The 15,702-nt window shown below is 34.0% G+C and overlaps 1 protein-coding gene and 2 non-coding genes across 3 annotated transcripts; all 3 read right to left on the minus strand.

Annotated features, from left to right (window-relative positions):
- Positions 1-4,106: 4,106 nt before the first annotated feature.
- Positions 4,107-4,178, minus strand: Trnaw-cca (transfer RNA tryptophan (anticodon CCA)). Its single transcript has one exon. It is a non-coding gene; the product is annotated as a tRNA-Trp (tRNA).
- Positions 4,179-7,642: 3,464 nt separating this feature from the next.
- Trnaw-cca (transfer RNA tryptophan (anticodon CCA)) lies at positions 7,643-7,714 on the minus strand. The gene has a single exon. It is a non-coding gene; the product is annotated as a tRNA-Trp (tRNA).
- Positions 7,715-11,690: 3,976 nt separating this feature from the next.
- On the minus strand, positions 11,691-12,070 carry LOC133329698 (maternal effect protein oskar-like). Its single transcript, XM_061538166.1, has 2 exons — positions 11,931-12,070; positions 11,691-11,841 (listed from the first exon to the last, which is right to left on the minus strand). The coding sequence occupies exons 1-2, from the start codon at positions 12,067-12,069 to the stop codon at positions 11,696-11,698; spliced, it is 285 nt and encodes a 94-aa protein (XP_061394150.1). The 5' UTR covers position 12,070; the 3' UTR covers positions 11,691-11,695.
- Positions 12,071-15,702: the final 3,632 nt, after the last annotated feature.

Here is a 15,702-nt window from a genome sequence, read left to right on the forward strand (position 1 = left end):
TGCAGAATATAATCTTGATTTGTATGAGTTTATGCAAACACAATTTTTTATAAAAAAAATGTGTTGAATATTTTGCAAGAATTATTTAACGCAATATACGAATTAAATGTTTGTCAAGCATTTATCCTTTCTTTAATATTTGCAATAATAAATTTTTGATCTTTCCTAGCTGGTGCTAAATCCTTCCCACAAACCACACCAATTTACCACTAGACACCGCTGTGCCATTGAAATTGGCACCACATTGCCATAAGTATTTGCTAATGAATCTGTAATAATTGTTCTGTGCGATTCAATATTGATTTTGATGCCAACCTCAGCTCGTTTACATGGCCACAAATCCCCCAAAAATTATTCCACGCACCAATCTAAACAATTAGAAAGCACGCAAACAAATGCGTTTTATGGCATTGTCATCAAGGCAATTATGTATAATTGCGAACTTATATTGAATGTAATTTAAGGACCAAAAAAAAAAAAAAAAATATTTTTGTTACGTTGCCGCTAAACCACTGAAATGGAATTAAACCAGCACGCCTACATTATGACTATTTAAGTGTGTTGGTGACAATATTTTTGATATAAATGGGTGCTATAACAAAATTTAAAACCAGTAAGGAAAGAACCAAAGTCGGACCGGGCTATACCATACAGTATTGATACCATACAGTATTTTGGCTATATTGAAATCTATTTTGATACAAATTAGTTCTTCGGAATCTAAACTATATACTAATTGTATGCATACTAATTACATAAATATAAAATTTTTTGAATAATGAATAAATAACAGGTAAGAAAAGTAGTAAAGTCGGTAAAGTTGGGTATATTCTACATATGTATCCTAATATATGTAGAATATATCTGAACCGATTTCAGGGAAACTTCCTAGAGACTAATTTATATTACATCAGTACGTTGTGTAAATCGGCCTAGCTATGGATCTTTTCACGAAGCTTAGCAACATCATTCTGAACCAATTTTCACGAAACTTAGCACACGTCATTCTAGCCTTAATTCAGTACGCTACGACAAATTTCGTGCAAATCGAAAGATATATAGGGTCTTTAGTGCACCAATTACCTTAAATTGGATGAAAATATTAATGGCAGATATATCTAAATCTGAACCGATTGTCACGAAACTTTGCACACATCATTCTAGTATCAATTCAGTACGCTATGTCAAATTTCGTGCAAATCGAAAGATATATAGAGACTTTGGTGCACCATTTACATAAAATCGGACGAAAATATATATGGGAGCTATATCTAAATCTCAACCGAATTGCAAGAAATTTTACACACATCGTTCTATACTTGATTCAGTACTCTATGCCAAATTTCGTGCAAATCGAAACATATATAGGTACTTTGGTGCACCATTTACCTTAAATCGGACGAAAATATATGTGGGAGCTATATCTAAATATGAACCGATTTTCAGGAAACTTAGCACACATCATTCTAGACCTAATTAATTGCGCTGTGCCAAATTTCGTGCAGATTGAAAGATATTTAGGGACTTTGGCGCACCATTTACCTTAAATCGGACGAAAATATATATGGGAGCTATATCTAAATCTGGACCGATTTCCAGGAAACTTAACACACATCATTCTAGACATAATTCATAGCGCTATGCCAAATTTCGTGCAAAGCGAAGTATATATAGTGACTTTGGTACGCCACTTACCTTAAATCGGACGAAAATATATATGGGAGCTATATCTAAATCTGAACCGATTTTCATGAAACTTAACACACTTCAATCGAGACCTAATTCATTACGCTGTGCCACATTTCGTGCAAAGCGAAGGATATATAGGGACTTTGGTACGCCATTTACCTTAAATCGGACGAAAATATATATGAGAGCTATATGTAAGTCTGAACCGATTTTCATAGAACTTAACACACATCATTCTAGAAGTAAGTCATTACGCTGTGCCAAATTTTATGCAAATCGAAATATATTTAGGGACTTTGGTGCACCATTTACATTAAATCGGACGAAAATATATATGGGAGCTATATCTAAATCTGAACCGATTTTCACGAAACTTGACAGACATAACCCTAGGCCCAATTCAGTACGTTACGCCAAATTTCGGGACTTTGGTGCACCTTTTACATTAAATCGGACGAAAATATATATGGGAGCTATATCGAAATCTGAACCGATTTTCTCCAATTTCAATAGGGTTCGTCCTTGGGCCAAATAAGTGAACTGTACCAAATTTCATCGGATCATAAATGCGACCTGTTCTTTGTTAACAAAAATACATAATCGGACGGACAGACGGACATGCGTAAATCGACTCAGAAAGTGATTCTATGCCTATTCTCAAAAGGAACCGTGGGGCTATCTCGATTCCTTTTGCCTGTTACAAACATATGCACAAAGACATAATACCCTTTACCACAGTGTGGTGAAGGGTATAAAAATATTGATTCATTGCCTTTGTGGAACCTACCTCCGACTTGAGGTTAACTGTTAACCACTTTATGCGAAGAACTATCAAAAATTGTTCCTAAATACAAATTTCATGAACCACATATCGTTCCTTGCGGCTTACAAAACTGCTTCCAAGTTCACCGAATCATTTTCCATTTCATATTAATTTCTTTTGCTTTCTATGCGAACAATTCCACAACTATCATTGCAACTTTTGGTCAAAGGGATAACTTTTTCTAGTTTCCGGGGTTTTTTGCTCCTGTTTCATTTAGTTTTTTACAAGTTCAGATTTTTTTTTTGTGAATTTGAGATAGTTTTTGGTTTTCGTATTCGTTTTTATTTCGTTATGCTTTGTGTTACAGTTCACGCAGCATTTGAATCGTATACCATATAGCCCCAATGTGTATTCAAATAAAATTTATGAAAGTGTTGAAAAGTAAGACAACTTTAATTAATACAACAACTCTGATATAAAAAGCAATAAATTAAGCATATAATACCAAAAAAAACTTTGGTAATTCATCTGTCAGCAGCAACGGAAAATGGGAATTAACTTTTTGGTAGAAAAAAAAGGAGAATCAGAAACATTCAGCATAAATTGGACAATGGAAATATAATAAACATAATAAATATGAACAGTTTAAAATTGTTGGAAAGTTCGGCAGGACATTATTTTTCATATCCTACAACATAAGGTGTGCCTTCAAAATGCCTGCAAATCTGCCGGCACCCTTATATAGACTCGCATTGTAAATAGTCTTTAAAAATTAGTTGTATCCTATTTACAAAGAGTTGATGGCAAAACATTAGCCACTAAGGACATGTAAACATAAAAAATAAAGTATAGCCAACTCATTTACTCTATTGGCAGTATGGTGCTCCTTCTACATAAAAATCGGACAAAAATATATATGGAAGCTATATCTAAATCTGAGCCGATTTCAATATAACTTCACGGACGTCAATTTATAGTAACGTCAATACAGATGCCAACCTGTACTAACTTCAATACGCTATGCATAATTTTGTATCAATCGGACAAACATTGATAGCATGGTGCAAAATTTACATATATGGGAGCTATATCTATATCTGAACCGATTTCAACGAAACTTCGCATTCATCAATCTGGACTTAAGACAGTACTCGGTGCAAAATTTTATCTTAATCAAATCAATAATGGAAGTTTGATGCACAATTTATATAATATCAAACGAAAATATAAATCTGAGCCGATTTTCTCCAATTTCAAGAGGACCAAATAAGTGATATGTGCCAAGTTTCATCCAAATCGAATCATAAATGCGGCCTGTACGTTGGTCACAAAAATAAATGCGCTGACGAACAGATGGACATGCATAAATCGACTCAGAAAGTGATTCTATGCATATTCTCGAAAGGAACCCTGGGCCTATCTCGATTCCTTTTGCCTGTTAGAAAAATATGCACAAAGCCAAACAGTGCTATCTGAAGATAATTCAAATGAAGTCAGAATTTCAGAATATGAAGTCAGAATTTCGTGATTTTAAGTATTTATAACCTATATAGATTAACTAAATTCATAGATATTACATCAAATACAGTTTCTTATTTTATTTCATTATCGCATTCTAATTTTAACAAAAATTTGAATCACAGTAACTTTGGCATGACCCCGACGTGATTTGAACACGCAACCTTCTGATCTGGAGTCAGACGCGCTACCGTTGCGCCACGGAGTCTTCTTGTTGTTCTAAATATATACAAGTGTATTCAAAAAAAAAAAAAAACTGAAAATAAGAATAAAGTTATTTTTAACATTGGCTATGTAGGGACATCTAGTCATTGCTGAAATTTATATTAGATAGACGCTGTCAGGATAATATTGTTAGTGCCAGCACAAAACGAAGAGCCTTAAATGCGCATTGATCATTTGTAACACGAAATAGTACATCTTAGTAATCAACCACTGCTAGCCATTCGAGAATTTGCCAACATGTACGAAAATCAGTCCAATTCTGGAGCAATGTACTATTTACCGACAAGACCATATTGGTGGAGCTAAATCGATACAGTTTCCGCATATTTTCTCCTGTGATAATACTAAACAAAATCAGAGTATCGAGAACCCTGGGAATGTTTTAGTATATCCAAACAGTTTTGCCCTAAACCTATTATACCCTACACAACTATGTTGTAAGGTTATTATAGCTTTGTGGAACTTATTTCAGTATACAGATCGTCATACCTCGAATAGTTGAGTTTATAGAGACTTGAGTGTCCGTCCGACTCTCCATTATAATTTGTAATTAAGGACCGCTGGTCACTAAATTTTGCATGTGGGACAGGTTCTGGCCAAAGAAGACCCTATTGTAGGATAATGTATAGGGGATGAAAGACACTAAAAACTTTATTTTTGTCTGTTTTTCTGGACGCTTAAAAGGCCACAATTATGATCTGAAATCACGAAATTTTACGTGAGGAAGGGGATTTAGACCAAGAATATTCATGACTTTTTTTTGATAAAGATTAGTCAATATTAAATGGGTCAAGTGGACACAAGGACGATGTCTATAATTTTCGATGATGATCAGATGATATTTCAGGGATGAAAATTACCCATAAATTTATTTTTGGATGAATTTCTATTCGCTTTAAACGCCCCAATTATGAACCAAAAAAATTTTGTTTAAAATAACAACATTTAAATCTAACGGAGTAATTTTTTACTCCGCAAGAACATGATTCGGAAAAGGTGCAGCAGAGAAGGTCAACACCCAGGCTCGGAATAAAGATTGCAGAAACTAAAAGCTCAGTGGCATTTGTATAGGGTAACATATAGTCGGCCCGGTCACATGTACTACTCCGCTCACTGTTTTTATATGTTTGTAACAGGCAAAAGGAATCGAGATACCCATTGTCAACACCCAGGCTCGGAATAAAGATCTGCAGAAACTAAAAGCTCAGTGGTAGTTGTATAGAGTAACATGTAATCGGCCCGGTCACCTGTACTACTCCGCTCACTGTTTTTATATGTTTGTAACAGGCAAAAGGAATCGAGGTACCCATGGTTCCTTTTGAGAATATGCATAGAATCACTTTCAGAGTCGATTTATGCATGTCCGTATATCCGCCCGTCCATGTATTTTTGTGAATAAAGTACAGGTTGCATTTATGATCCGATTTGGATGAAATTTGAAACATTTTAACTTATTCGGCCAAAGGACGAACCCTATTGAAACGAACTCTATTGGAGAAAATCGGTTCAGATTTAGATATATAGTTTAGTCCAATTTCTGTAAATGGTCCCAATATTTGTTCGATTGAGACAAAATTTTGCATAGAGTATTGAATTATGCCAAGTATTGTTGAAATATTGATATATGCCAAGTATTGTTGAAATCGATTCAGATTTAGATATAGCTCCCTATATAATATCGTCCGATTTTATGTAAATGGAGGACCATACTACCAATATTGGTCCGATTGAGACAAACTTTTGCACAGAGTACTGTATAAGGTCTAGAATTATGTATGCGAAGCTTTGTTGGAATTGGTTGAGATTTAGATATAGCTCCCATATGTAGTTATCTCCGATTTTTTTAAAGGGTGCACCATACTGTGAATGTCTGTCATATCGAGACAACATTTTGCACAGCGTACTGAAATTACTGCAGGTTGACGTATGCAAAGATTGATTTATGATTGATGTATGCAAAGTTTTGTTGAAATCGGTTCAGATTTAGATATAGCTTCCATATAGCTTCGTCCGATTTTATGTTAAGTTTATAATCGGTTCAGATTTAAATATATTTTATACAGAATAGGATCTGTGGTGCACCGATCCTATTCTTTTTACACGATACTTTCTTGTGGAAATATGTTAAGATGTATATATATAGCTCTCTCATATATTTTTGTCCGATTTTAAGCAAATGGTCCAAATGGAGGAGCCTGCATTACATGAAATATTACAAAACGTATTGGATTGAAGTCGTTTCTGGTTTAGATATAGCTTCCATAGATATCTTCATCCGATATCATCAAAATTATGTACCAAATAACTAAAGTTCGTCCGCTTAGGACGAGTTTGTAAAAAACGCACCAAATCAAACCTAGAATAATGTGTATTTGTATGTGTATATGTTGTTTTTAATTAGATAACTTATCCATGTACTTCACGCAGTTAATTTCGTCCGATTCCATTTCAATGGTTCTCCATAGATGCTATGTTTATTCTACCTAAAGGAAATTGTTCACATGAGCATTACTTTGGGGTGAAGGGTAGCAAATAGCCGGCCCCGTCCGACTATTGACATTTCCTTACATTATTTATTAAAGCCTTTGTCAGAAAAGCAAGTCCTCTTAAATTAGAAGACAAAATCGAGAAATTAATTGTTGGGCATATTATGCTAAAGTCAAATTTTACATGAAATAATCTTCAAACATTAATTTATATGTACCGTACTATCGATTCAAATAATAGGTATAGCTCCTAACAATTCATCCTTTATTAATTCAAAGTGCAAAGGATATTCGGAACTTGCAACATGATCTGTGAGATATTCGAAAGTTCGATTATGCTAATATGAAACCACATCAGAATATATAGACCCCGTAGAATCACGTTTGGTTTTATATGTTTAATTTCGACCCATATTAAAATGTTATTTTTAATGACAAACCCAAAAACATTTAATGGAAATAAAATAGCGTTTTTTTGTAAATATCCCAATTTACGCTAATTTAAAATGCTGAATCTACCCCAACGGTATTTTCTATAGTTTTTTTTTCCATTTTTTCTATAAATTTTCTAAAAACATTATATTTTAATTTATTTAATATGTAATTATCGACTTTTTAATAATGCTGCTTAAAATGTTAAAAGTTTATACGTGAAATACTTACTAAATTGAATGGAAATATTACAACAACATCAGTAAAAATACAAGAACCTGTACATCTAAATAAGTTTATTAGCTAGAGAATTCAAACTTTGCGACAGTTATTTATTTTGATATTCGATACCTATGGATCAAAGCTAGTTATGGGAGCTTCATATCGAAAACGCCATTGCCGAAGAGTGCCTAAATGCCGAACCTTCGTTGGGACACTTTAGAATGTAAATCTTATTATTATTACTAATTTAGTAAATTACCACATCTTTCTCAATTTAACAAAAATTTGAATCACAGTAACTTTGGCATGACCCCGACGTGATTTGAACACGCAACCTTCTGATCTGGAGTCAGACGCGCTACCGTTGCGCCACGGAGTCTTCTTGTCGTTCTAAATAAATAGAACTGTTTTCAAAGTAAACCTAAAAACAAAAAATAAACAACCAACAACAACAAAACCCACATTGCCTCTTTTATTAATAGAACACATCGAATATTAGCTGTTCTGTCGTAAAAAAGGAAAGTGAGTGAGTGAGCTGTGTGTCGACCATTGGTGGTGTACATGCCACCGGCACCACCCCTAACAACAAAACATTCACTATACAAATTGAATGACAGACAGCAGATACTGGTTACGCTGTGGGACAACAACAAATTATTGAAAATTGCTTATCTACTGAAAAAAAAAAAACAAAACGCTGTTATAAATTTTATAAAATTATCTGTGTCACGTTGAAAATAACACCAACAAACAACGCTGGATATTTATTTTGAACAAATTCGGTTTGATTTCGTTTAACTCTTTTTGGTTATTTTGTGGATTTCCGTTTGCATTATCACTAACTATAAATGTATCTTTTAGATACATGTGTACGAATGTATCTTGTAGATACCATGTCACAAATATATCTTATAGATGTATGTTTACGAATGTATCTTTCAGATGCATTTGTGTGTATGTAACTATAAAATATGTAAGACATTATGGCATATTTTGGGATCATAGATTCACAGGGTGTACCACAGATAATAAATTACAATTTGAATATACGTTCGATGGTTTGTGTCACGGCTATGTTTCTATGTTTTATGATAAAATTTATCCGATTACCTCCCGAGTAATCTGTGCATGGTCTTAACAGATTTTTTTGCTTATAAGAAGGAATAGAAAAACCCAGGAAGGAAAGTTGAAAATTCGGACGGGCCGACTATATGATACCCTTCACCACTTTGAACATATATAAGATATGCTAATATGATTCCTTTTTTAAGGCATAACCATCATTGTTGATCTGATTTTACGGACATCGACATATATAGATTATCGTTATCGGAATGTCTAAAACAGGTCGTTTGTAATACCATGACATAGATTACATTAAATGAATTAAATAAATTCATTTATTATATAGAAAAATGTACCCGGATATTTTACTTTTTGAGGTATTTGTAAGTTTATGGTCACACGTTCAAAACAAATTAGTAATATCATGAGACTCTATGTTGTAATAAATGTTTTTAACGGGGGTGTACTTATTATCATAGAGTGCCAAATCTTCCTCTAGTGGGGTAATAGTAATACTAAACACTATCATAACACATAGACACATTTAAATATTAGTTTGGGGAAAAAGCAATAAGTTATTTTTATATGAACTATAAGACTTCATTTAATTTGCTTCGGAAAGTTCGATTTGGGACAAATATACACCGTTTTGTTGTATGATTTTCTGCCATTTTAAAGGTAACTTCATAATGTCTCTCTCATAGAATTCATCCCCTCTATTTGCAAAAGACTCTAGTAGTCGCTTTTCACATACCCACCTAGATACCAATTTTTATCATTAAAGAAATTTTTCAATGCAATATGATAACAGATTGGTGCCAAGTCCGAACTGTATGGCGGATGCATCAAAACTTCCCAACCATGCTCCCAAAGTTTCTGGCGAGTCACTGTAGATGGAACACGACAACAGTTTTATGGCCGATGTTGCGACTGCTAAAATTCCGGTCAACTTCAATAATTTCTTCGATTTTATCGACATTTTCGACAACCGGCCTACATGTGAGTCGTGCATCTTTAACGCAAAAAATTCCTGAATCTACGAAACCAAAATTGCACGTAATTATATCTAAATCTGAACCGGTTTCAACACAACTTCACGGACATTGGATTTAAATCAGTATGCTGAGCAAAATTTTGTTCCAATTGGTCAAATATAAATATGAATCGATTTCACCAAAACTTCCAATACGTCAATCTGGACCTAATTCAGTACGTTGCGCAAAATTCTGTCTCAATCGAATTTGGTGCAATATTTATATCTATCTAAATCTGAACCGATTTAAATTAAACTTCACAGACATCAAACTGGACCTTATTCAGTAGGTTGTTCAAAATTTTGTCTCAATCGGACAAAAATTGGGAGTTTGGAGCACCATTTACCAAAAATCAGACGCAAATATATATGAGAGCTATATCTAAATCTGAACCGATTTCCGCAAAACTTCGCATACGTAAAACTGGACCTAATTTAGTACCCAGTGCAAAATGTTGTTTCAATCGGAAAATATTTGAAGTTTGGTGCACCATTTATAATAAATCGACTCAGAAAGTGATTCTATGCATATTCTCAAAAGAAACACAAACATATGCACACAGGCATAATACCCTGTACCACAGTGTGGTGAAGGGTTTAAAAATGACATTTCGGGAATTCACGAGCCCACCGGGCTACGTCGCAGAGAAGTAGTAATTATGAACAGAACGGTGATCCAAGAAACACGGCCCAAATAGTGTGAGCAATATTTGCAATTAACGTAGTGCACAAAGTCCCGACCTCAATCCGAAGGATAATTTGTGGTCATTCGTAAAGAGAGAGGTGGGATGAACTAATTTAGACGAACTTTGGCATCGGAACTGATGTGATTGGAATAATATTTCGAATGCAATTGTAATATAATTAAGGTACGCTATAGTCTTAAGACCATAATACATAATAACACGATATGGTGCTATTTTGATTTTAAATATTGCAAAGAAATAAAATATTCAATTTTTTCTTATATTTAATGCGCCCTTTTGGATTCATTTTAATTGATTTTCAAAATCTGATTTCACAGTTGTAATCAGTGGCCATAGCTCTACAAAATGTTTTCCAAAATAATTTTATTAATTCAACTTTTAAGAAATTTTATCCCAGTTTTCGGTTCACCCAATAACATTTTTACTTTTTTTTGCAGAATCATAATAAGCGCCCTCGGTGTCTGGTAGTTAGTTATTTCATAGAACTCACTGCTCTAACTTTGGCCAAAAAATGGGATATCTGGCCCATAGTGCTGGGTATCTATAGTTTTGTATTTCGTTGCATCCTGACAACAAATTCCTATGCATAGCCCCGCATATAAATGTTCATATTAAGTTCATTTGTATGTAAAAACAAATGTCGAAGTTGTTCCTATTTTTTGGTTTATTATTGATTTTAAAGAATCCTTGTTTGGAATTTTTCTTGTTCGACAATCTAATTGTTCCCAGAAATTCTCAATGGGTTTGAGATTGGGTGTAAATGTTGATCGATATAAGGCAAATACACACTGTAATCGGATAAATGTTGTGAATTTTTGTGTAATTTAGAAAAAAATCCATCGTAAATATATATGAAAGATTTATTAAAATCGGAATTCATTTGAACGGAACTACGTACTCGCGATTATAGACACAATTTGGTACACTGTTTAAATGGTAGCTACGTCTAAATCAGAACCGATTTAAAACTTAATTTACATCATTCGATGTTAAAGTCGGGATGATATGAAAAGTTAGTTTCAATCGCGCAAAGGGTTTGATATTTGGAAAAGCATTGAGATGAAATCGGCAAAAAATATACATGAGAGCCGATTTTCTCTAATTTTGGATAATACAAGCGACATGTACTTTGTTTACAATAATACATGGACATACGGACGGACATGCACATTTTTTTAGGAAACTGGCTGATATAAACATAGAAATTATCTTATTATCTAAGTGGTTGCTGTCTTTGGTAATATAGTTAACTCACAAACCAATAATTGAAATATAGAGTAAATTTATCTTTATCGTATCTGTCAGATACTTATCTTTAAATGTATATTTATGAAATAATAACAGAACAAGTTTGTATCTTAAAGATACAAACATTTCCTACTGTATTCAAAAAATGAACAATTGAAATTAATCATTTCTTTTTCTGTATTCTCTTTACATTTGTATATTTCACTAAATAAAATTATAAATATGTTTATCCCTAGAACAAAATTTAGCTAACAAAAATATATAGGGGGTGTATGTACATAATTAGTGTAGTTGCTATTAAATCTAATTAGAATCCATCTACAGAGTAAAACATTAGCGTTCCATTTTCATTGCAGTAACACGCCACATAGGGTATTGTCAGCAAGAATTCTCCCACGCCGAGAGATCCACAACGCATTGGAAATTTTTCACCAGTCAGTTGTCTATAGCTTTCTAGAAAAAAGTAAAAAACAATCAAATTAATAGGAGGTAATGGAAAATTTTCGAAATTCATATTGGAAATTGGGTAAATTTCGACTTACCTTTTATATCCGCCATACACATGGCATCACGAGGATGACGTAGGGGTCGTAAAATGGTTTCCAAATCACTGTCAATATTTGGATACTTTTTGCGAATTTTAATGAAATAATGGAACATAACATCAATATTGGATGACATATTTATGTGGAAAATTTATTTTATTTTTATTATTTTTGTGGATAATGTCACTTATTTCAAAACAATATACTGAAATATTTTATTCTGAATATATTTTCCAATTTCTTTTTTTTTTTCTTTTTGATGTTACAACGTCACGAGTTGAAGTTAGACTAGCTGGTCTCGTGCCACTTTCTTCTGCATCGACCGCTGCAAGTGCATGTTAGCAACAACAACAAAATAATGTTTCCCTCCCTCTCACTCTCGCACTCGCACACATATCTAGGTTTCTTTTTTGTACACTTTTACACAATTAGAAATGGTACCTGAGAGAGCGCTGATGGGTTTTATTGCACCGGTACCGGTCGGTTGTTATCAATCATTCTTTGTGCGTGGGGTGTTGGTCGGCTGGTTGGTGGTGGATTGCCTCGTTGCATTTATAAGACCCGAAAAAAGTGGTGGAAATTGAAACACACGTTTTGGAAGCTGAAAAAACAGCTGTTAGGTCAGGTTATGTTTTCATATGCCGCTAGAATACCAACCCACCACCATATGTCGTTGAGCTGTTACACCACCTTTAATTGTGGTGGTAGTTCATACGAGTTTAATAGTAGCTTGGTATATCCAGTGTATTTTGCAAACTCATCTAAATAAACATTTCCTGTCCTGTTTCTATATAGACATATCCGACTATCTGTCGGTTTTAATCAATCAATTCTGTAAAAGAAATAAGATAAATTTTCAATCCGTAGGTCAAGTTCGGAGATGGGTTCACATTTAGGTATAAACCAAAATACCTGGGTTGTGTATATTGAGGATTTCGGGCACCCTTTTCATTTGATAGAAAAAACTCCGAAATATCATAATCATAGGTCCAACAAAATTGTTTGTTTGTTTGTAACAGGCAAACGGAAACGAGATAGACACATGGTTCCTTTTGAGAATTAGCATAGGATCACTTTCTGAGTCGATTTATACATGTCCGTCCGTCTGTCTGTCCATGTTAAATTGTAAAAAAGTACAGGTCGCATTTATGATCCGAATTGAATGTAATTTGGGACAACTCATATATTTGGCCCATGGAAGAACCTATTGAAATTGGAAAAAATCCGTTCAGATTTAGATATAGCTTATATTATACCCTCCACCATAGTATGGAGGGTACATTAGTTTTGTTTTTCCGTTTGTAACGCATCGAAATAATCATTTCCGACCCTATAAAGTATATATATTCTTGATCAGGGTAAAATTCTATGACGATATAGCCTTATCCGTCTGTCTGTCTGTTGTAATCACTCTAGCGTCTAAACGAATTGAGATAGATCGCCAAAATTTTGCATAGAGTCGTCTTTTGTCTGCACGCAGGTCAAGATCGATGACGGGCTTTATCGGTCCACGTTTAGTCATAGCTCCCATATAAGGGTACCCCCAAATGTTCGGTATTTTGCGGTTCTTGAACGCATTTTTCAACCGAATTCGACGAAATTTGGTTTATTAAGTTCTTATTGGGTAGAAAATCTCTCCACTGAAAATTATAAATATGGGTCCATATTTTCGGATAGCCCCCATATAAGGGTACCTCTAATTTTGCGGTATTTTGGGTTCTTCAACGCGTTTTTCAACCGAATTCGCTGAAATTCGGTACTTTGAGTTCTTATCGGGTAGCAAATCTCTATACTAGAAATTATAAATATTGGTCAATTTTTTCGGGTAGCCCCCATATAAGGGTACCCCCCAAGTTTCGGTATTTTAGGGTTCTTGAGCGCGGTTTTCAACCGAATTCGCTGAAATTTGGTACATGGGGTTCTTATTGGGTAACAAATTTCCCCAATAAAAATTATAAATATAGGTCCACTTTTTCTGGTAGCCCCCATATAAGGGTACCTCCCAATTTCCATTTTTTGGGGGGTTTTGACCAGATTTTTTCACCGAATTGGCTGTAATTTAGTAATTTGAGTTCTTATTGGGTAGCAAATCTCTCCACAAAAAATTATAAGTATAGGTCAATTTTTTCGGGTAGCCCCCATATAAGGGTACCCCCCAATTTTCGATATTTTGAGGTTCTTGAGCGCGTTTTTCTACCGAATTCGCTGAAATTTGGTATTTTGTACTCGTATATGGTAACAAATCTCCCCACCAAAATTATTAATATTCACCCCTTTTTAGGGGTAGTTCCCATATAACCCCCTTTTTATATTAAATGGTTTACATAAATCGGTTTACATAAATCGGTTTACATAAATCGGTTTGTAGAATTATCGATATATGCCCACTCTTTGGTATGTTCCCTATATTTTCATTGCATGTCAGTATAATTATGGTGGAGGGTATCCAAAGTTCGGCCCGGCCGAACTTAACGCTTTTCACTTGTTATATTTTCGTCCGATTTTATGTAATTGTTGTACCAAAATCTCTCTATATCTTTCGATTTGCACGAAATTTGGCACATCCTACTGTATTATGTCTAGAATGATGTGTGTTAAGTTTCCTGGAAATTTAACACACATTTTAAGTAAATGGTGCACCAAACACCTGATGTTTGTCCGATTAACACGACATTTTGCACAACGTATCAATGTTATGTTTGTCTGTATGTTGTATTCACTGTAGAGCTTTCACTGTATATATTGATATATTAAATTTAAATACATTGCTATATGTTCAAGATCGTCAATTTGACAGATTTTGGTTGCCATCAATTTTCGGACAAATATCTTTATCAATTAATATAATTATCGAAATAAAATATGTTTACTCTACTTACTATATTTAACACAAGTACAGGACGTTTTCGTCGTTAATAACATTTTACGGTAAAAACCCAAAAAAATCTTTTACAAGAAAAACTTGCACACACGGAGTCGGAATCATTTGTGTTCCATCACATCCCCATATTAATATGAATATTTGCAATTTCCTCTATATTATATTTTAAAGCAAAATGACAAGGGTTGAAGTCATCAAAACCACATCACAGGGGTGAAAAATGTGATGAATATCCGTGAATTGCAGGCATGGTTAATGCATTACACATTTGCCGCCGCTTGGACACCCCTAAAAATGTGAAATGTTATCTAGAGACTGACATGAATTTTTTCATCCGTTGATTATTTGCATAACAATTTGATACACATGAGCAGTTTGGTACACCATTTTCTTAAAATCGGACGAAAATATATATAACCAGTAAGGAAAGTAGTTAAGTCGGACTGGGCCGACTATATGATACCCTTCACCACTATTGTATACTGTACATATGTATCCTAAAAATTGCATGTCTATGTTCCCTCTTTTTCCAACCTATCATAACTTTAATTTCATTCGAGAAGATTTAGAGCCGCCTTCGTAACATGGGGAAAATTTTTGGAAAACCGCCTTGTTAAAAATATAATCTATATGTGGGTGCTATATAAATCTGAACCGATTTTCACGAAAATTAACACACATCTCTCTAGACTTAATTCAGTACGCTTTGCCAAATTTTGTGCAAATCGAAGGATATATATAGGAACCTTGGTGCACCATTTACGAAAATATATATGGGAGATATGTCGAAATCTAAACCGATTTTCCTGAAACTCACCACTCATCATTCTAGACTTAATTCAGTACGCTATGCCAAATTTCGTGCAAATCGAAGGATACAAAAGGACT

The sequence above is a fragment of the Musca vetustissima genome, unplaced genomic scaffold, assembly GCF_032173495.1.
Source record: "Musca vetustissima isolate MV318-11 ecotype Yass unplaced genomic scaffold, APGP_CSIRO_Mvet_v1 utg174131, whole genome shotgun sequence".
Lineage (NCBI taxonomy): Eukaryota > Metazoa > Arthropoda > Insecta > Diptera > Muscidae > Musca > Musca vetustissima.